Source organism: Passer domesticus, chromosome 19 (assembly GCF_036417665.1).
Source record: "Passer domesticus isolate bPasDom1 chromosome 19, bPasDom1.hap1, whole genome shotgun sequence".
Lineage (NCBI taxonomy): Eukaryota > Metazoa > Chordata > Aves > Passeriformes > Passeridae > Passer > Passer domesticus.
The window spans coordinates 771,297-793,092 of NC_087492.1; the positions used below are offsets into that span (position 1 = coordinate 771,297).

At 45.3% G+C, this 21,796-nt stretch overlaps 2 protein-coding genes across 3 annotated transcripts in view; one reads left to right on the forward strand and one right to left on the reverse strand.

The window, feature by feature from the left end:
- Positions 1 to 21,796, forward strand: part of NF1 (neurofibromin 1) — a 72,500-nt gene that overhangs the window by 24,022 nt on the left and 26,682 nt on the right. Inside the window, exons 20-36 of one of the 2 annotated variants that reach the window (XM_064394785.1) lie at positions 22 to 105; positions 219 to 659; positions 1,058 to 1,197; positions 1,613 to 1,735; positions 1,998 to 2,081; positions 2,418 to 2,534; positions 3,740 to 3,921; positions 3,998 to 4,209; positions 4,794 to 4,955; positions 5,627 to 5,730; positions 6,300 to 6,435; positions 9,397 to 9,459; positions 11,241 to 11,399; positions 12,218 to 12,315; positions 12,823 to 12,969; positions 13,433 to 13,579; positions 13,921 to 14,031. In XM_064394785.1, coding sequence (XP_064250855.1) covers positions 22 to 105; positions 219 to 659; positions 1,058 to 1,197; positions 1,613 to 1,735; positions 1,998 to 2,081; positions 2,418 to 2,534; positions 3,740 to 3,921; positions 3,998 to 4,209; positions 4,794 to 4,955; positions 5,627 to 5,730; positions 6,300 to 6,435; positions 9,397 to 9,459; positions 11,241 to 11,399; positions 12,218 to 12,315; positions 12,823 to 12,969; positions 13,433 to 13,579; positions 13,921 to 14,031 — 2,510 coding nt within the window. The remainder of the gene's footprint in view (positions 1 to 21; positions 106 to 218; positions 660 to 1,057; positions 1,198 to 1,612; positions 1,736 to 1,997; positions 2,082 to 2,417; positions 2,535 to 3,739; positions 3,922 to 3,997; positions 4,210 to 4,793; positions 4,956 to 5,626; positions 5,731 to 6,299; positions 6,436 to 9,396; positions 9,460 to 11,240; positions 11,400 to 12,217; positions 12,316 to 12,822; positions 12,970 to 13,432; positions 13,580 to 13,920; positions 14,032 to 21,796) is intronic. The other variant, XM_064394786.1, reaches the window with a different exon arrangement.
- Positions 17,141 to 20,866, reverse strand: OMG (oligodendrocyte myelin glycoprotein). The gene is made up of 2 exons (XM_064394788.1): positions 20,727 to 20,866; positions 17,141 to 19,999 (listed from the first exon to the last, which is right to left on the reverse strand). Exon 2 carries the CDS (start codon positions 19,991 to 19,993, stop codon positions 18,731 to 18,733), a length of 1,263 nt encoding a protein of 420 aa, XP_064250858.1. The 5' UTR covers positions 19,994 to 19,999; positions 20,727 to 20,866; the 3' UTR covers positions 17,141 to 18,730.

Below are 21,796 nucleotides of genomic sequence, written 5' to 3' on the forward strand. Positions count from 1 at the left end.
ATATATCTCATCTTCTTTCAGGCCTGGGAGGATACACATGCAAAATGGGAACAAGCTACAAAACTGATCCTTAACTATCCAAAGACCAAAATGGAAGATGGGCAGGTGACTATGAATTTTTCCATTGGTTCAACATTTAGAAATTCAAAACAAGTCTTTAAGGTTACATATTTTAAGGCGTTTGAGTTTTCACTCAGCCAAGGACCGTTGTCTCCCAGGTGACCGAGAGCCTGCACAAGACGATCGTGAAGCGGCGCATGTCGCACGTCAGCGGCGGCGGCTCCATCGACCTGTCGGACACGGAGTCGCTGCAGGAGTGGATCAACATGACAGGGTTCCTGTGTGCCCTGGGCGGGGTGTGCCTGCAGCACCGCAGCAGCGCGGGGCTGGCCACCTACAGCCCCCCCATGGGCCCCCTCAACGAGCGCAAGGGCTCCATGATCTCCATGGTCTCCACCGAGGGCAGCGTGGAGACCCCGGTCAGCAAATTCATCGACCGCCTGCTCACCCTGATGGTCTGCAACCACGAGAAGGTGGGGCTGCAGATCCGCACCAACATCAAAGACCTGGTGGGGCTGGAGCTCAGCCCTGCACTTTACCCTATGCTCTTCAACAAGCTGAAGAATACCATCAGCAAGTTCTTTGATTCTCAAGGACAGGTGAGTCACAGTTGTGTGATATTATTTACGTTTGTGTCAGTCCTGTCTATCCGCCGGGTGACTGAAATGGATCCCTGTTTGTGTTCTGTGCACACCCCCTGTGAGCAGAGTGATCATCACAGCACATGTTAATGGTTATTGTGGTTGTGATTCCAGGCTGTATTTAACATTCTTGAGTAGTGAACTCTTGAGTGCAGAATCTGTGAGATTGTTTGTGGAATCCTTATGGCTGGCAGTGTTCACATATTGAATTGTGACATGTATTGGAATTCTGTTGGCTTGGTGTTAACTGGAAAAATGCTTGTCCGTGAGATTTTTGAAATGTTGCAGTATGTTTGGCAAATACTCTTTCTTTGGTTTTATGTGTAAAAAATTAACCAGAAATTGTCATCCTGTAGGTCTTGTTAACTGACACCAACACACAATTTGTAGAGCAAACCATTGCTATAATGAAGAATTTGCTTGACAATCACACAGAAGGGAGCTCAGAACACCTTGGACAAGCGAGCATTGAGACAATGATGCTGAATCTGGTTAGGTAAGGAGCCCTCTTGACCTTCCTATACACAGGCACTATGTTTAAGAAGTGAGTTGGAGCCTGCTAGTTTGTGTCTTTTCTGCTTGTGTCCATGGAGAAGCAGCAGCTGATTTTCTGATCCTCCTTATGGTTCTGACAGCTTCAGTAATTGTGGAAGTTGTGTAGCATACAGTGCACTGCTGTAGAGTGACTGTTTTGTTTTAAAGAGCTGACCATGCCATAGGCATTCCTGGTTACTTTTCTGTACACTGATGTTAGTGGTTAAAAACCAGCTGAAGGGCAGATTTTGGTTCACTATTACACTGAGAGAAAATTTTGGCCAGAAGAAATTTGCTACTGATGCAGGGGATTTCTTGGGACAGAGGAAGTGAGTAGCATGAAGTATTTAATTAATCTTTTTTGCCTTTTTCTTCAGGTATGTGCGTGTGCTTGGAAATCTGGTACATGCCATTCAAATAAAAACAAAGCTCTGTCAGTTGGTAGAAGTAATGATGGAAAGGAGAGATGACCTTTCATTTTGTCAAGAAATGAAATTTAGGTAAGGGTGGCATTACCTAACTTACAGGGTAGAGTACTGTGGGCAAGTGTGGTTTTCTTTGGTTAGGTGGTTAAAAAAGAAACCAAAGCCCTGTTACACCAGAGTTCCTGGTGCAGGGATAGTTCCCTTGTCTGTGTCTTCAGAATGATTATGAGCCTGGTGCTGCATTGTGGTGATACTGAACACTTGTAACAATTTAACATGTGATAAGACTGGTGGAAAAACCCCAACACAGCTAAACCCATCTATTTATGTGTAACAGGAACAAAATGGTGGAATACTTGACAGACTGGGTAATGGGAACATCTAATCAAGCAACAGATGAGGATGTGAAATGCTTGACAAGGTAAGGGGCACTCTTCACCTGTAGCAGCATTTGATATCCATGGATGAGCTGGCATGTTGGGCTTGCTATAACAGTAATAATGTTAAGGAAAAGACAAAAAGTGAAACTGAAGCTTTCGTGAGCAACAGCAGAGTTATATTTAGTGTTTCATCTTAAATGACTTGGCTCCTTTAAATACTTTCTCTAATTTAGAACCTGCAGCACAAAATATAAGAGCTATTTTCATGATGGACAGAACTTCAGTAAATACCTTTTTTTAATTAAAAATACTATTTTTCATCTGCAGGTAGAGCTATAAGTAAAAGTGACTTATATTTGTTAAATTTTATTTTTCAGAGATTTGGACCAGGCGAGTATGGAAGCAGTGGTCTCTCTTCTTGCTGGGCTCCCACTCCAGCCTGAAGAAGGAGATGGTGTTGAGTTGATGGAAGCAAAATCTCAATTATTTCTCAAGTAAATAGTGACTTTTAATGTTTCTCTATACAATCACTCTGAAGAGAAACCCTGTGTGACCTTTTTTACAAACTGTGGTTTTCTTCCAGCAGAAATAATTTTATTATCCCAAGAGGAATTACCTCTTCTCTGGCCCATTTCAAAATCTCTGCTTTGTATGTTTGTGGAAACATTTTCATTTAAAAAATAATTAGAAAATTTGGCTTTGTTTCTGCTTAATGCAGATGTGTGTTTCAGTCATGGCAGGGATTACCTCAATTTGAGACTGTATTTTATTTATTTTTATTCATGAAACTTAAACTCTCTTTGAAGGATTTGTTGATAGTGTTGGGGAGAATAGGCACACCAGGTTTGGAACAAATGGAGGTTGTTGGAGCACAGTTAAGGTTTGGGCTGTGCTGTGAGGAGGCTCCTTGGGGTGGGGGTGAGGTTTGGGTGGTTTGTTATGTGTGGGCTCCCAAGGGTGAGGTCTCAGGGTTTTGTTGTGTGTTGGCTCCCGTGGGTGAGGTTTTGGGAGCTGTGTTCTTATGTGTTGGCTCCCATGGCTGAGGTCTCAGGGTTTTGTTGTGTGTTGGCTCCCAAGGGTGAGGTTGTTGTGCATTGGCTGCCATGGGTGAGGTCTCAGGGTTTTGTTGTGCGTTGGCTCCCATGGGTGAGGTCTCGGAGTTTTGTAGTGAGTTGGCTCCCATGGTGAATTTCAGAGTGTTGTTGTGAGTTGGCTCCCGTGGGTGAGGTTTGGGAGCTGTGTTTTGTGTTGGCTCCCATGGGTGAGGTTTTGGAGGGTTGTTGTGCGTTGGCTGCCATGGGTGAGGTTTCAGGGGGTTGTTATGTGTTGGCTCCCATGGGTGAGGTTTGGGAGCTGTGTTTTGTGTTGGCTCCTGTGGGTGAGGTTTTGGAGGGTTGTTGTGCATTGGCTGCCATGGGTGAGGTTGTTGTGAGTTGGCTCCCATGGATGAGGTCTCAGGGTTTTGTTGTGTGTTGGCTCCCAAGGGTGAGGTTGTTGTGCGTTGGCTGCCATGGGTGAGGTTTCAGGGGGTTGTTATGTGTTGGCTGCCATGGGTGAGGTTTGGGAGCTGTGTTTTGTGTTGGCTCCCGTGGGTGAGGTTTTGGAGGGTTGTTGTGCGTTGGCTGCCATGGGTGAGGTTGTTGTGCGTTGGCTGCCGTGTCAGGGCACGTGTGAGCGCGAGGGCCTGTCCCTGTCCCAGGTACTTCACGCTCTTCATGAACCTGCTGAACGACTGCAGCGAGGCGGAGGAGGACGGCGCGGCGGCGGGCGGGCGCAAGCGCGGCATGTCGCGCCGGCTGGCGTCGCTGCGGCACTGCACCGTGCTGGCCATGTCCAACCTGCTCAACGCCAACGTGGACAGCGGCCTCATGCACTCCATAGGTAACACCCTGCCCGCCCCGCCCGCGCCTGCCCCTGCTTCTGCAGCCCCTGACTGCCCCTGCCCTCTCTCCGGCAGGCTTGGGCTACCATAAAGACCTCCAGACCAGAGCCACGTTCATGGAAGTCCTCACCAAAATCCTGCAGCAGGGGACAGAGTTTGACACCTTGGCAGAAACGGTGCTGGCAGATCGCTTTGAGAGATTGGTGGAGCTGGTTACAATGATGGGTGATCAGGGGGAGCTCCCTATTGCTATGGCTTTAGCCAATGTGGTGCCTTGTTCTCAGTGGGTAAGTTGATTTTATTTCCTACATTTTTTTTAAACTATAAGACTTGAAATAAAATGTGCAACAACACATCTGGTACAGAGAGAATAGAGCTGCCACTGACAATAGCTAGCCTTCCTTTGTATGTTCTTAAAAATGTACTGAATCTAAGTTCAGACCTTGGTGATAAACTGCATTTTAGTTAATGTCTAGGAATGATTTTATATACAGTTATTATGATAAATGAAACTGGGCTGGTTATTTATTACAGGTGCTGTGTGCTGTGGTGCAGACACACAGAATTGTATTTGGCCTTCTAGGTTTTAGCAAGATGAGTTGAGCTTTGTTATACACAGAGTAACTGTCTGTCTGGATAACCATTATGAGCTTGGAAGACTGGATATCCTAAGGCAGGTTTTTAGACAAGCAGTAGCATAGGAAACGTTTGCAGAGAGATTGTTTTTGTGTAATTTGATATTTACCTGCCAGAGCCCATAGCAGACATAAAGCTTTATTGCAAGCTGCTCGGTGGTTTTGTCACAGTACTGGGGTTTCATACTTGCCTTGGCTCCCTGCGAGTCAGATTAACTCTTCCTCCTCCCTTTAAGGATGAGCTGGCTCGTGTCCTGGTCACACTCTTTGATTCCCGGCACCTGCTCTACCAGCTCCTCTGGAATATGTTCTCAAAGGAGGTCGAGTTGGCAGACTCCATGCAGACACTCTTCAGAGGAAACAGTTTAGCCAGTAAAATAATGACTTTCTGTTTTAAGGTACATCATCTCTTTTTTTTACCTCTGGTACAAATCTCTTCAATAGCAGGAAAAGCTTAGTAATATGAAAATACAAAGCTGCTTGTGGGGTTAAGCACTTGAGTAATGGGGTTAGATAACAGCTGTACAGAGTTGCCTTTGGACCTCAGTTTGAGTTAGTCTCAGCTCTCACATCTGTTAAGTTTAGGGAGTTTTCTTTTTGTGTTTTAACATTTCATGAACTGAATCTTGTAGAACACTTATGCTCAGGCCATTAAAAAGTAGGTATCCCACTGGCACTAAACTTTAACCTTTCTGACTAGTTCAATTGTATGAGTTATTCTGGGCCTGTGCCCGCTGGAGGACTGTTCCTGGTAAATTGTTTGTGCTCCCATTTCATTTTAAAAAGTTGTGTACAAACAGAGGTGAAGTGTGGAGTCAGTGCTCTAAGAAAGAACATCTGCTGCTTAGCGTGGTTGTTATTTTTCTCTAATTGGAAATTAATTAAAATACCTGTGGAAATTGATCTTGGTTGTGTTCCAGAGGTGAGACTATAATATACAAACCCAAGTTTTACAGGAATTTGGCTTATGCCAAAACAGACCAAGTGTTTTCAGGCTGTTGAAAGCTTCCAGAACTTTGCAGCATTCCTGTGTCAGCCTGAGCTCTGTCCTTGTTTCCCCTGCACACAGGTCTATGGTGCTACATACCTGCAGAAGCTGTTGGAGCCTTTGCTGCGGACTGTGATCACATCCCCTGAGTGGCAGCACGTCAGCTTTGAGGTGGATCCAACAAGGTTTGAGATTCAGGGCGAGCAGCAAATGCATTTATTTGTAAACATGATTCCCACTCATTGTCTCTAATAGGATTCCTTTTTCCTTGTTGCAGATATTTTTCTCATGCTTTCATACTGCTGTACCTCTCACTTTTCCAGACACATTAATAGTCTCTCTGCAGCCCTCTTGCTCTGTTGCTTTAAAATATTTCTAACTCTTAGAAAAATCAAAAGTATTCATCTCTTAAGTAGCTAATCCAAAGATAGACCTTCTAATGAATGCTTTAACCATCAACTGTGTCTGCCTCAAAATTCCTTTCAGATAAACCATCATGAACTGATAGTGCAGTTATCAGTTGGAATTGTGTATGCATGTGTTTGTATGAAATGGTCTGAGAGAATCCCACCTACAGCTCTCTGTTCATTACTGAGTTTTACATGGCCTTTTATTTGTACCTTATGTGGTTAAAAAAAATGATGGAAACTTTTGTGTTTCCATAAGAAAAAGGGGAAATGAGGTTCTTACCAAGGATGTAAGTGCACTTGTGTTGTGTTTGATTGCTGGTCATACGTGTGTGGGTCTGTTTCAGGCTGGAGCCCACAGAAAGCCTTGAAGAGAACCAGCGGAGTCTCTTGCAAATGACAGACAAGTTTTTTCAGGCAATCATTAATTCCTCCTCGGAGTTCCCACCCCAGCTGCGCAGTGTGTGCCATTGTTTATACCAGGTATGCCTGCAGTGGTCGCCTGCCCTGAGCTTTGGGGTTGGTTTGTGAAATTCCAGCAGTTTGGAGCTTGGTGCTACACACAGGGGGCATCTCTAAAGGCTCTTCTCAGATGTTTGATAAGTAACACCAGTCTGAACGTTGGGGCTAAGTGCTGTTTTAAGGCTTGTGTTTGCAATCAGGAGGTGACTGAAGGTACCCAAGTTCCCTGACCTCCATCCCCAGCTCCTCTGCTCTGTCCTGTGGCTGCTGAGCCCAGTGTCCTGCTGGATGTCCTTGTGTGTTTCTGATGGATTCAGCTGCTGCTAAAAATCTGAGTAGGAGTTCCCTTGGGGCTCACTGGGAATGCAATTTCCAGTCCACTTGGAGGACTGTCAAAGAAATACTGTGCCTGGTGGAATATTGGAGCTGTGGTCTCAGTGAGGTGCTCTGGAAGAGCTACTTCTGCCCTTTCAGCCATAGTCTGTATTCAGGTCTAAAGCAAAGCCAAGCAAATGGATTTTGTGACCTGTGTGAACTCATGATGAGTAACAAAAACCCTGTCACATTTGCACAGGGAATGCTGGGGTGATCAGGGCAACTGCTGCAATCCCCAGAGCTTGGGAGTGAGAACAGGGAATGTGTGTTGGGGCTGTTGTGGTCTGGGGTTGTTCCTGTGAGCCCTTGCACTGAAGCAGGTGTGCAGATGCTGAGCCTTGTTCCTGCCTCACAGCTCTGTGAAAGCTTTGAAGGCTTTTGGTTTCTCTCCTGACAGTGGCTGTGTTTGGGTCGGTGGCAGAGTGACTTTGGGTTTTTTGATGTGTTTGGGTTTTGTAATCAGGAAGTGAAGTGGGCAGATTGGTCTCCTTCATAGCCACAGTGTCAGAGACATCAACTAGAAGAATATTTGTGTGTTACTGAAAATATCCCACACAGCCTTGCTTGTTCCTTCTGTTATTGGATGTTGCATTCTCCCACACCTCATCCCAGAACTCGCTTTGTGTGCTGTTGCCAGGATGTGTCAGATTATTGCCATTTCACTGGTCCATTGGTAGCAATTGCTTGTGTGCAAACCATTGGTAATTCCTTTATGAAACAGAATTTTTAAAATGTGCTCACCAGCAGGCATTCCCAGAGATTCTTCTGTGGAAGCCTTTCCAAGTGTGTTGGCTTTATTCTTGCCTTTACTGTCTGTGCTAATAAGGGTCATTTGTTCCCAAAGGAGATTATTTACTGGCAGATATACAAGTGGTATTAACTGATATTTAGCTTCAATATTTACTACTTAAACTGTTCCTAGTAACAGCTAGATTTCTTTACAAGTGTTTGACTAACACTATTTGTGATGAACGTTCTGTACTTAAAATTTCAGAGAGTTCTGAAGAGTCCGGCCTTTATCTGAAAGAAAGTACAACCAAGATCTGATTTGGGGGTTTGGAGGCATTAATCCATTTTTATTGTAAGAAATAGGAGATTTTTATAAGATAACTTCCCTTTTAAAAAGGTGAACATGTTCCATCCCAAGCACTAGTGTGAGGGTAAATGATACCAAATTTATGGTGGTTTTTTCGTGCTTAGAGTTTTAAAGTAACTGTGTGCAAAGAATGCTCACCAGATGTGTTCTGTAAATGATTAGCAGCTAGTTTTAATCACTGTAGCAACCTCAGAAAGGGTGTCTTTAGCTGGATATTGGTGTCTTTGCTGGCTGGTGTTTCTGTTTGGGAGCAGAGCCCAGTGAGTGTTTTCCTTTGGAAACATCAGTAACTGGCTACTGGGACAGATCCACCTGGCTCCTCACAGGTAATGTATGTTCAGGAGTGTGATGTGAGAGCAAGCATGCTCACAGCACCTCCTGCAGAGGGTCTGTGCTGCCTCTTCCATCAAATCCCCACAAACACACGTTTTTCTTGTGAAAGCAAGGTGGAAGTTTTCCTCTAGCTGCAGCATCCCAGTGAGTAGAGTGTGTGGCTCCAGAACCACTCATGGAAATGCCACAGGGAAAGTTGGCAGAGGTGCCACTGGTGAATTATTTATAGGTGCTGCACAGGTTTCTGTTCAGCTTGCTTAGCAGAGGGTTTCACTGGCTGCTTTGGGTTGTTGGGCTGTTTCCTTTTCATTCTGTTCCATGCTGGAGGTGTGGAAGCTCTCTGCCAGTGCCAGGGTGACCCTCTGGAGGTGCTGAGTGCTGCAGGCTGCCTGGGACCCAGCCCTGGCTGCTGCTGGAGCTTCCCAGGGTGCCCAGCCCATCCCAGCTCCCGGGAGTGGTGCTGCACCTCTGGCTGGGGAGCACGAGGGGCTGGGGCTTTGCTCAGGTGCTGCTGGAAGGAAAACAGAATTGGGGTCTTCTTGGTGGGTCCCTTTGCATCTCAGTGAAATGCAGAAATAAGCACAATCAAGTCAGATCTCTTGACTTGGAAATCTTTAATAAATTAACTGTAGACTGTAGCTTCCTTCTTCCTTTGTCCACAGAGTGTTTTATGGCAGAGTTACCTCTGACAGTGGGAATAACCCTGGTGGTTCACAGGTCTAACCAAACTGAAGGACACACAGAGAAACATTGGGAAGATTTCAAACTCTAAATTTAACTTAAAAAGCAATATGTATTTCAAAGGTATAACACTACTATTTGTACTGTTAAAATTATTTGGGGATGGTAAAATACATTTGAAAGCTGAATACACCATTTAAGGCCCAAGATTGTGTATCATGAGCACACTGATGTGGTTTGACTTTTAATCTAGCCAGAAATAGTAGAAATGATTGAAATTCAACATTTGCTTGTTTTGTATTTAGTGCTTTGTAAATAAGATGTAATAAAACTGTGGAATAAAAACTTCATCATCAGTCTTTAGTTTATATATTTCATTTTCTGTTGGTTATGTTTGTTACATTTTACTGTGTAATTTATGTACAAGTCAACATTGGTTTTTTGTTGCTGTATGTAGTTGGTGCTGTGACTTGTTTGTGCTCATCTCTGTTCTGTAGGCAACTTGCCACTCTCTACTGAATAAAGCTACCGTAAAAGAAAAAAAGGAAAACAAAAAATCAGTAAGTTTGGAGACCTTTTTATTAGCCATTTCTTTCAAAGCACAACAGAAATCTTTTGCTGTTTGTTCAAAATATCTTCACTTCAGTCTATTTGACCTCACTGTAAAATCATTCTACTAATTCTGGCACAAAATAGCTTTCATTTCAATTAACACTGGAATTAAGTTAGATTTAAAATATTCTCTGTGTGCCTATTTGAGTAAATGAGACATTTTTAACATTACTGCTTAGTATTTAATATTCTGACTCTTCTAGCCTTGCCACCATCTTCAAATTAAAAAATTGTGGAAGAAAAGTGTTTCCTTTGGTTTTGAGAAAATCTGGATCTGTTGAGCTGCTTTAACACTCTGGCAGATAACCTGAGCTTGCATCCTGGGCAAAGAACAATTAATATTTGTGGGGTACTCGAACGAGGCTCGTGGGACTTGTTTCTGACACATTTTCTTCTGTTTGCTTTGTGATTAAGTGAGAAACCCCCAACTTTACACTTGTATTATTTCCTGACAAAAGCAGATTTTCCATTTTAAGTAACTTGCTGTGTTAGTGTTTAGATCTGTGGGTTGCTTTAGAGCATTGTCTTTAAAAATTCAGACTTACTCTTTTCTTTGGCAGTGACCTCAAAATATAAAGTATGAATCAACCAGAATGGAAATCTAGACTTTTATAAAGTACTGTTATTTTTGCTGTAACTGAGCAGAATAGTAATCACATTTAAAATGTAAAAGTTGTGGGCAAACCAGTATTTTACAAGGAAATATCAGTAATTGCATCACAAGGTAACTGACTGGAGTTGCTAATGAACCAAAGTGATTTTGGTGTATTTTGTACTCATGGCTTTTTCTGGTTTCAGCAGCGTGATCTGAGATTGCATTAGTTATGTTTTGAAGTATTTTACTAAACTGGGACTTGCTTTGAGGTTATTTTAAACAGGATAATATCAAGTTTACTAATTTTATTCTGTGGAAAGGAAGAATCTGACTCCTTTTGATTAACCATTGTTACTCATTACAGTATTTCCACATGTTGAATATCTAAGAACTTTATTTTTGTCAGGAAGCTTTATCTTTAACTTTGAAAAGTTAAATCACAGACATCCAAAGAGCAACTCTCCTCTTAGTAATGCATACTTGATTTCCTAAAAGAAAAGAGATTTCTTCAGAATTATTTTTTTCCTGGATGGCAAAGGACAATATTTTAAATCTGCTCAGTGGTTTTATACAGTGTATGTGTAGGCAGAGGAGTGCCCTGGCCACTCATCTCTGGCTCCTTCTGTCCTGTTGTGGACAGGTAATGGTTTTGAAGGGTATTTCTGCAAATAGCTCCTCCTCACAAATGGAAAATTGCTCCTGAAGCTGTAAAGCACAGTGTTATTGCTGGAGAGGCTCGTGGCTCAGCTGTGCAGTTACAAACACACAGATCAAAGACCCAGTAGGTGCAAGGTGTTCCCTGTGCTGGGGAGGGCAGTGCACACCTGAGGCACCTTCGGGGTCCCTCCAGGGGCAAGGCCTGTGTGGGCTCAGCTCTGAGACCTGGCAGGAGCTCTGGGAGCAGTGTCCCTGCCAAGGGAGCCGAGCAGCAGCTGAGGGAGAGCCAGCTGCTGTGTGAGAGCCCCACTGCTTTCCCTCTTGTTCTGGTTCTCCGGGATGCAAGAGAGCCCCGCTGCACTGTGCTGCGCATGGTGGTGTGGAGAGAGCGCTTTGGCTTGGCTTGCCACGCAAGGCTTTGGGCAGCCCTTGGCCGTTGCTTAACGCAGCCTGTCGTGTGTCGTTGTCCGTGCCCAGGTGGTGAGCCAGCGCTTCCCCCAGAACAGCATCGGCGCCGTGGGCAGCGCCATGTTCCTGCGCTTCATCAACCCCGCCATCGTGTCCCCGTACGAGGCGGGCATCCTGGACAAGAAACCGCCGCCCCGCATCGAGCGCGGCCTCAAGCTCATGTCAAAGGTGAATCCACACACGTGCCTCCCTGCCCCGCCTTTGTGCTCTGCCTGCTCCGGTACCGCTCCTTGAGCACTGGGGGAAAATGGGGGGAATGTGGAGGTTTTTGTGGCAGCCGTCACGTTTATCGAAAGTGCCGTGTCTGTGCTGTGTTTGTGCATCATGGCATTGTTTGAGCTCTCAGCAGTGTAAGGATGGGCAGGAACTCTTTGCCAAAAGGATGGATAAGAGAGTGGAATTACAGCCCTTCACTTGAGCTTCTCATTTGGAAACTAACAGAGACCAATGTTCCTGTGAGCACAGTGAGGGTAGCAGCAGCCAGCATTTATCAGGTTCATCCCACTGCTAAAAAAGGGATTCTTCCTGTCTTCAATCTTATTTGGTCATATTTCTTGTAAAAAAAATTTAAAAAGTTTAATGAGGCCACAGGTTCTGTGGCCTGTGTATATTATCCATTGTAAATGTTGGGAAAGTGTATTTTTCTTTAGATGGGGGTATGCTGCTGCTTTTACTTACCTGTCTTAAGTTCCAGGAGAAATACTGAATAACTTGCGGTTTGAAAGATGATTTCTTTTCCTAGTTTAAAGTTCATAAAAAAGTGAATGGGTTTTTAGTATTTAAAATTATGAGAAAGGAAAGACTTTGGAAGTGAGTGTATTTTAAGCTACTTGACTTACTGGCTTTTTGTTGTGAAACCTCAAGACAACAAGTGAAAGTAAATGGTTTCTGCCAGTTTAACTTCACTGGCAGAAATGTTTGCGTCAATTACTGTAGCAGTTAATACATTAAACCTCTGTGTGTCTCTGCCATGTTTTTCCCTGTAGATCCTTCAGAGTATTGCCAACCACGTGCTGTTTACCAAAGAGGAGCACATGCGGCCTTTCAATGACTTTGTGAAGAGCAATTTTGACGCGGCGCGAAGGTGGGGACCGGGGACAGCACACGTGTCCTGCCGTGTGCAGGGAGGGCTGCGTGTGCAGGGAGGGCTGCGTGTGCAGGGAGGGCTGCGTGTGCAGGGAGGGCTGCTGTGTGCAGGGAGGGCTGCTGTGTGCAGGGAGGGCTGCTGTGTGCAGGGAGGGCTGCTGTGTGCAGGGAGGGCTGCGTGTGCAGGGAGGGCTGCGTGTGCAGGGAGGGCTGCGTGTGCAGGGAGGGCTGCGTGTGCAGGGAGGGCTGCGGGTGCAGGGAGGGCTGCGTGTGCAGGGAGGGCTGCTGTGTGCAGGGAGGGCTGCTGTGTGCAGGGAGGGCTGCTGTGTGCAGGGAGGGCTGCTGTGTGCAGGGAGGGCTGCGTGTGCAGGGAGGGCTGCTGTGTGCAGGGAGGGCTGCTGTGTGCAGGGAGGGCTGCGTGTGCAGGGAGGGCTGCGGGTGCCCTGCAGGACAGCCCTGCGCTGTCCCTGCCACGCTGATGTGTGCTCCTGGCTGTGCATTGCAGGTTTTTCCTCGACATCGCGTCCGACTGCCCGGCCAGCGACACCGTCAACCACAGCCTGTCCTTCATCAGCGACGGCAACGTGCTGGCGCTGCACCGCCTGCTCTGGAACAACCAGGAGAAAATCGGCCAGTACCTGTCCAGCAACAGGTGAGCCTGCAGCCCTGGCTGAGGGGACAGCTGTCAGAGCCCTGGGGTGGCTTGTGTTGGAAGGAGCCATAAAGCTCGTCCCATGCCAGCCCTGCCATGGGCAGGGACGCCTTCCACTATCCCAGACTGATCCATGCCCTGTCCAGCCTGCCCTGGGACACTTCCAGGGGTGGGGCAGTCACAGCTTCTCTGGGAACCTGTGCCAGCGGCCTCCCTACCCTCACAGGGAAGGAGTTCTTCCTAATATCCAATCTAAATCTCCCCTCCTTCAGCTAAAAACTGTTAATATTTGGAAATACTCTCTTCTGTTGCTTCTGTTATTACTGAGAAGAATATCAGTCATCATTGAAGATTTCTCATAATTACTTTAAAAAAGAAAATCCAGCCTGTTCCAGTTGAGGAAGGGCAGTGGGAGTTGCTGAGTGAAGAAGGAGTTTCCTGACAAAGAACATGTTGTTTGTAGGGACCACAAGGCTGTTGGACGACGACCTTTCGACAAGATGGCAACGCTTCTTGCCTACCTGGGGCCTCCTGAGCACAAACCTGTGGCAGATACACATTGGTCCAGCTTAAATCTCACTAGTTCCAAGTTTGAAGAGTTTATGACAAGGTAATGAGATGGTTGTGGTAGGGACACGCAATGTGGGTTTCTAGACTTTATCATATGAGGATATGTCAGTAGTTCTTAAGACTCTCTGCTATCAAGACTCTCTGTTTTAAAGGAGAGTTTGAGAAGCTGAGTCTACACCAACTTTCTGGGTTTCTGAGTAGATTTTAATTAAAAAAACTAAACTGAGTGTGAGAAATGGTGGTAACATATGTGATTTAAGGAAGGCTCAAGATTGTAAACTTCATACTTTTGTTCAGAGATGAGAGTAAAGAAGGTTTGGGATTTTTAAAATTTGTTTGAAAGGCCGTTGTGAAAGTTGACGTCAATGTATTGCTTTTTAGGCATCAGGTACATGAGAAAGAGGAGTTCAAAGCACTGAAAACATTAAATATTTTCTACCAAGCTGGGACATCCAAAGTTGGCAATCCTGTTTTCTACTACATCGCTCGGCGGTAAGAAACCTTTCACCTTCCCAGTCTGAAATGAACCTGTCAGTCAAAGGCATCAGTTGTATGTGAGAGACAGCAGCTTGGTAACAAACAAGAGTCTGAAAATAGCTTATTGGTTAATATTTGCTGACAGTGTTTTTGAGTTGTTTCCTAAACCAAGATTGTCATTTCAAAGTAATTGCACTCACGACAGGAGTCATTCCTGGAGGTGTTGAGAAAAGGGAGATCCCTGTGCTCACCCCCAGGTGTGGTCAGAGGCACCTCTGAGGACTGGATGAGCTGCTGAAGCTGCTCTCTCTGCTGAGGTGCTGCTGGGGAGGCTGGTTTGGCCTGGGGGGCCGTGGAGTGCTGCCAGGGCTGGGATTTCTCCGGTCCTGGCATCACCAGGCACTTTGGGGTGCTGGCACAGCCCTGGGGTGTTGATGGTCTGGTCCTTGCTGGTGCATTCTGTGCCCCTGGGAGCAGAGCCCTGCCTGGGCGTGCTGGGCTTGCTCTGTGGTTTGTGCTGCCCGTGGTGGCAGTGGCACTGGGGGCACTTCCAGTGTTGTCATGAGAGGATCTCATCAGTGGTGATCCTTTGGATGGAGTGAAAGAACACAAGATGAGGAGCATCACTTACCTTCTGTCTTGATTTTCTGTCTTCAAAAGCCACACAACAGTCCATGAAACCTTCAGGTGTGCTGACAGAAGGGGCTGGCTCGAGGGCAGCCTAGATGCCTTTTCCCCCCCTTTATTTATTTATTTAAGCAAGATCCCTAATGTTTAATCCCCTTACATGCACAGAGTTAGAATCAAAGGCAGTCTTTTGAATTGTCTTTAAAAAACTCTGTTTGCTTGCCACATTTTTCTTCTCCATTTTGTTCCATTAGACACAGTCTTATTTCATGTCAAGTCAAACTAAATGCCTGCATTGTTATCCTGCCTTGTTCAGACAAGAAATTAGGCATACAAATGCAGAGAGTAGTGATAACCCATCTTAAAAAGTGACTGTGCCTGGCAGTGATCCGAGGCATCTTTATGTATTCTGTGCAGACCTGACATGCAGTGTTTCCTTGTTTGCAGAGCAAGAAATCTGCAGAGAAAGAATTTCTGGAAGTAAATCAAGACAAAATTTTGTACCACGTGTTTGCTAGGCCTAGCTCACCTACCTCTTGTTTAAAAGCAGAAAAATTAATTAATCCAAAGATGCCTCACTGGGCAAAACTGTCATAGTCCAGTCAGCCAAGCATTCCTGCCTTCAGAGAGGGTGGGCAGGAGCAGATTTCTGAACATTTTATCCAGGTATGGAATATTAATGGAAATATTGTTGTACTGCAGCATGAGCCTTGCTGCTAGGTGAGTTATTACCTTTGTCTTCAGCAGCTGCACAGTTCAGGAATCCTGGCAGGGCTGCCTTTCAAACCAGCAGGAAGGGCTTTGCTCTGGGAGGATGCTCTGGCATCATCTCTTCTCCCAGGGATGTGGCTAAGTGGAGCTTATTTGGGGTGTTTGTCTTCTGGTTCTGAGCCAGATGTGTTTTCAAGGTGTGAAATGTGGAAGAATTGTTTAGATTGGAGCTGCCAGGCTGTTTGAGGGCTTGTGGCAAGCTGGGGTTTTTTGGGGTTGGTTTTTTTCCCCTTTTTTTTTCTTTTTTTTTATACTTGAAGATCTTGTTGCTAAGGCATTGTTGAGTCATTTTACTGATGTATCTGGATCAGTTTATGTCCTTCTTGTGCTGTGAAATTTAATTCCTTCTGTCATCTATCTTCACATTTTGTTTCCTGGGCAACAACCCAGCTTCTGGAGCCAGTGCTCTTCTGTTTTTAATCTCTATCCAGTTACAAAATGATCCATAAATCAATGAATATTGATCCTGAACTACTGCCATTAGGTTTTAAGGCTGATCCCAAACTAATTAATAGGAATAAAACCTCTGAGTTATTGCAGCAGACCGCAGCAATCCCCACAGCAATTTCACCCTTTCCAGAACAAGTACACAGCTATTAGAGGTGTGCCAGAGCTTTTCTGGGCATTTTGAATATTGCCCTGAAATGGTGATTAGTTGTTTTGGATACCAATTTCACCGAGAATAGAATATTTTGTGTTTCTGGAGGTCTGGGTGCACAGTGTGTTTACAAACGCCGGCCCTGGGCTCAGCTCGGAGTGGCTGCGCAGTTGCCCAGCAACAAGTGCTGGACTCCCACACTTCTGCCTCCTCCTGCTGCCTTATCGGCTCATTCGTATTCCAGAAAAATAGCAGCAAGCCTCACTTCCAGTCTGCCTTTCTGAAAGCAGTCTGAGCAGGCCGGGTTTGGGAGGCAGCAGAGCCCTGGAGTCCCTGGTCCAGCTCACTTCACACCCAGCTGTGGGTCTGGGGTGCAGCTCCCCCTTCCTGCCTGTGCTTTTGGGGAGCCCCAGAGCCCCATTTCCACTCCCAGGCTTTTCTTAGCACGCTGAGGAGTTTGAAGGCTGGATAGCAAGTCCTTCAGGGTGCTATTGCAGTTTGTCCCAGATAACCTCTGGAAAAGCAGTGTTTTCCTGTTGCTGGTCATCAGATTGTCTCATTATGGTGAAACATTCTCAGAGCCTTTAAAGTCAATTCCCTGTAGGTTTTTCTAATGCAACAGAATTTGGCATCCTGTACTGATTCTGCAGCAAAGACACATGCAGTATTTCCTGTAATTTCCTCAAATCAAGCAGTTTAGCCACAGCACCTCATTTAGTGATGAGTCCTTCCTTGGAAGCCCAGCTGCTCCCAGTGTGTGGGATGAGGCCATGGGAATGCTGCAGTTCTGGGAATTGCTGAGTTCTGAGCATGGGAAATAGGTTGTGCTACAGTCAGTCAGCACTTAGCAAACCCAGGGAGTGTCCTGGAGAGTGGCAGCAGGGACTTCTTTGGTGTTTCTGGGTTCTAAAGAACAGGAAGGGGAAGGATGGTCACAGTATTGTGTCATCTCATCAGCTTATTGCTAAACAATATTAGAGATACATCAGTATTAAATAATGCAATTTAGTATAACCATCATTTCCCCCCATAAGACATGACAATGGAGCCAAATGTCTGCTTTAAACAGGTTTGTATAATACAATGCTATCTATACTCTGCTTATTAGAAAAGAGGCACAGTCACTAGTTCAGTTCAATACAAACATAACTTTATTTTTACTTAAATGCCAATGAAATAACTGTACAAATCCATTGTGTAACATTTACTGTTAGAAATTAAAACACGTTTCCGGTTATAGAAATACTGTTCACAATTGGAAAGTTGTCATTTCTGTGATACCAGTAGTTGTAAATGATCTACAGCCCCCATTGACACCTTAGGAGAAACAGGTAGAGGACTCCAGTCTTGGTTGTGAGGTTTTCTGGGTTTTGCAGCACCTTCATGCTACAATAACTGGAAATAAAATGGCCTGGAATGAATGGAAAACATTGTATAAGATCTGTAATATTAAGTGGATAATACTTTTTCAATTAACTTGTTCTTCAGTTTTCATTTCATGCTGTTTGCAAAACTTCATCTGTAGTATATCAGGTACCTTTGCCATAATTTAAATAATTTTCCTAGAGTGGACAGAACCATGCGTGCAGCTATTTCTACTGGCTGACGGTGCAGATGTGGAGGAGAAGAGCATCCATGCTCGCCCTTGGAAAGCAGGGATTGGGCATGTTCAGTGCCATGGACTGGGTTCATTCTCTTTGGAGTCACAAGAGTCAGGAATGTTTCAATGACAGCTTACCAGCTAACTGATCAATTGATTTGTTACATGACTCGTGTTAGAAATCGGCTGATATTTCAATTTACTGATAGTAGTTTGCTGTGTTCTGGCTGATTTGTGGTATTCTTTTAAGCAGAACATATTAACATTTCAGGATGTCACTTGACATAAAGTCAAGGAGTTCCAGGTCATTAATTTGGGTAGATAACTCCTTTGTGTTTGACAGTGTCATGGCATTGAACATCTGGCATTTTTCTCTACTTTTATATTTTTTTTCTTCTTTTTTTTCCCTTTTTTAATATGGAGAGAGCAATAACTTGCCTGCAGTGTCTAAGTCAAGCCAGAGCAGAAGGATGCTGGCCCCTACCACTGTCCCATGCTGAAGCTGGACCATGTTGCCATCTCAGTTTACACCCTCTTAGCAGACATCATGGCATTGTCTTATTTAATTCCTAAATTCAAAACTGTTGTTCTTCATATTTAAAATACTCTAATACATATGAAGCAAATGTAGATATACATGCTAGCGATTTTGCTCAGGAATAACTTCTGATTAGTGAAACAGTTCAGTTTAGTTCCTTTATTTTTTCCCTTTCTTTTGCATGTCATCATAACTTACAAAGAATCTGTGCTGCTATATTACAGGAGTTGCTCACTGGCAAGTCAAGCAAGACAATGCAGATATGATACAGGCCTTCTGTTTTTTTCCAGTTGTTCAATGACAAAATCATACGTAAAATCAGTACTTAAAATTCTGATGTGTTTATTCTGTGCAAGTAAAATGAAAAATTTAAATACAAAATAAGCACGTTTTAAAAAACAAAATAATAGATTAGTTGTACTCAATTAAGACATATGAAAATAAGTAGCAGCTTAGTATCACGACATTAGTGTGCGCGTCTTTAAGAACCGTTACTTTCTTTAGATCAGAGTCAGGACTTTGCATTTCTTCCATTCATTATCACAGGAATAACCCCAGCAATCCCACGGGGTGCAGGCCCTCAGTCCATGGCCAGGGCCAGGGCGTGCAGCAGCGGCAGACAGAGCAGCCCCAGCTGCCAGCGGCTGGCGCGGGAGGGCACGCGCGCGCTCGGCGTGGCCTCCTCCTTCCTGAAGGTAGCGGTTGTGCTTTGAGGCATCTTGGAGAAGTTTGTTGGCATTCCACTGGTGATGCTTAAAGTCATGGGAGTGGTGGAGGATCCCGTGGCCGGGGCCAGGCTGGCGTTGCCCTCGGTGGAGTCCTGGACGAGGATTGTGCGAGTGGCCGCGGCCTCCTGGGGGCCGTCGGGGGTGCCGGGGAGCAGCGCCGGGTGGCTTTGGGTGGTCAGGGGAGGGACCTCCTTGGCTTTGAATTGTTTGTGCGTTTTGGTCGCTTTGGTGGGCTCGGGTGCCGCGGCAGAAGCCTCCCTGTCCGCTGCCTTCGTGCCTTTGATCATGGGGCTGGAGTCCAGCGCCGTGGGCTGGGCCGGGGCTGGCACCGTGCTCACCCAGGGCTGCTCGGCACAGGGAGCCCCCACAACTCGGGCAGCTGTGCCCTGCACCCACTGCAGCACGTAAAGGATGTTTTGGTTATCGCTGCAGGACCAGGGGTTGTTGTACAGAGTTATTACCTGCAGCCGGGAGAGCTGGTCGAAAGCTTTGTCAGGAATGTACGAGAACTTGTTGTTGTGCAGGTAGAGGCTGGTGAGGTGCTGCAGTCTCACCAGTGTTCCTGGGAGTATCTGGGACAAGAAGTTACTGGATAGATCCACTGTCTCTATGTTGTAGGGCATGTTGGTTGGAACTGTCCAAAGTTTGTTGCTGCTGAGATTGAGAAACTTGAGACTGCTCAGTGTGTTGTTGATCAGGACAGCTCTTTCCACCATATTCCTGGAAATATCGAGCACTCTAAGATTCCACTGGTAAGCTGTATCAAGTTTCTGAAGAACTTTAATGTTGTTGTTTGTGGCATATAATTCCCATAAGGACTTGGGCAGATGAGCAGGAACATTCTTGAGCCAATTATTTGAAATATCAAGGGTCCTCAGATTGGTGAACCTCGTTAGCTGATGATCGAGATCTACAAACTGGTTAAAGGACAGATTTAAATATGTAAGGTTGTCTTGAAGTCCCTGGGGCAGTACAGTTAAGTTTCTGCCTGAACAGTCCACATTCCTGTCGTTTCCTGAGCACTTACAGCTAGAAGGACAGATACCCAAACCAGTGGGTATGAAAACCAGAAGGACCAGCAGACAGGTAGATGTATTCAATATCTGGTATTCCATTGTTGCCTGGAAATAAATATACCAAAATGACACCCTTTAAATCCATGTAATACATTTTATCCTGTATAAGGGTTGTCTTGGCAATGGCCACTTGCAGGAGAAATTAAGTAAAAATATCAATAACCCCCTTTGTGGCACGGTCCTTTTTAGAATTGTTCAAGAGAGACTTCACAAAGCATCCCTTCAGCCTGTCATGTTGTCTGGCAGAATGAGACTTGTTTTTTTCATCTCCCTTTCCCCCTCCAGCTCAAATGAGGGCTTTCTTCCGAAAACGCAAGTCTCTTCCAAACGTTATACAATGTCTGCTTCTTGTTTTTAGTGATTTCAAGCCTATATTATGTTTGGAATAATGTGTTCATTTATAGAGGATGAAAAAATGGCTGTCAACTGGATCTTCACAAATCTCTGCAGTAATGTAGCAGTCCCCCCCATCCAGGCATGCTGTTTGCTTAAGTAAATTGGTTAAAATACATCGTAGGAATTTAGCTTGAACCCCAAATTCCAGTGTTCATGCCAACATGCACTGTAGCATTTTTTCCTCCTTACAGTGTTAATTACGATCTCAGAGCTGGAAACACATGTTTAGAACCCGAGTTACCGTTAGCAAGAGATCTCTGACACTGCAGCAAATTTCTGGTGCAAGCATCTGTCATCAGCTCCTAATTCCATTCCCGTTCCCATCTCTGATTTGGTAGCAGGATTTTGTGAGTAAAATCAAAAAGCACAAACTTACCGTGGTGTCCTGCAGTATCAGCACATCGTTTCTGTGATGGATTGGAGCTTAGAGGTCGCCTTGTTCTGGAGAGCAGCTCCAGAGGCTGCCGGGGGCTGTGCTTGTCTCAGCTGCATCGTACGGCTGCGCCCGGCTCCGCAACCACCTGATCCTGTGGGCACTGCAGAGCGGCCCCGAGCCCTGCCAGGACCTGCCGAGCCCTGCCAGGACCTGGCGAGCCCTGCCAGGACCTGCCGGGGCTGGGCTGGGGCAGCAGCCCGGCTCCCAGCCCTGCCGGCTGTGCTGCTCCCTCCAGCCGGGGCTGCCTGCTCGCAGCTGGGCTCCCCTCCGGCAGCCTGGGCTGCCTCCCCCTGCGTGTTCCTGTGTTACCTTGGGTGCTTTCTGCCTTCTCTTAGCCTCTCCTCCTGTCATAGAGGTTCATGTGAATTTAGGCTTTTTAAAGCTACACTGCCACAATATATTTTCATAATTTTAAAATACTGTTTTCTGCTCGTCGGGTCAGGCGGTCGCTGTGTTGTCAGGTATATTATAGCTCAGCTTGTGGGATTTTACAGATTTCTACAGGAAATCTTGATCTGATTTTCTCAAAGCAATACACGAGGGAGAGTGTTTATAATGTTTTGTTTATAGTGCTGTTAATTTTAACAGGGTGTCATGTGATCGAGCCTTACAAAAGCCTTTGTATAATTGTAATGCTATTCTTTAGGCATACCCAATCATACAGCTTATGTAAACAGTAACGAAAATTGAAAATATATTTTCCTTTGGTCATTATATGCACAGCAGCCTGGAATTGCATTTGGATGATGTACTACTCTTTATTAGTGATAGTTAGAAAATTCTGAAGTTTATTGTGTGCAAATCTCTGTTGTGTGCTCCACCCACAAATCTATTCCTTCCTCAAGCAAACTGCAAACTCTACCATTTTGCAGAGCTCTCATGGATAATTAGCTTCAACATCTAGCAGCTTCTTTATATAAATATTCAATACAGGTAAAAAAAAAGATCTACTTCTGATACCAGGCTGCTACTGCCCAGCCAAGGCTGGTGTGTGGGAGGTGGGCTGTGCT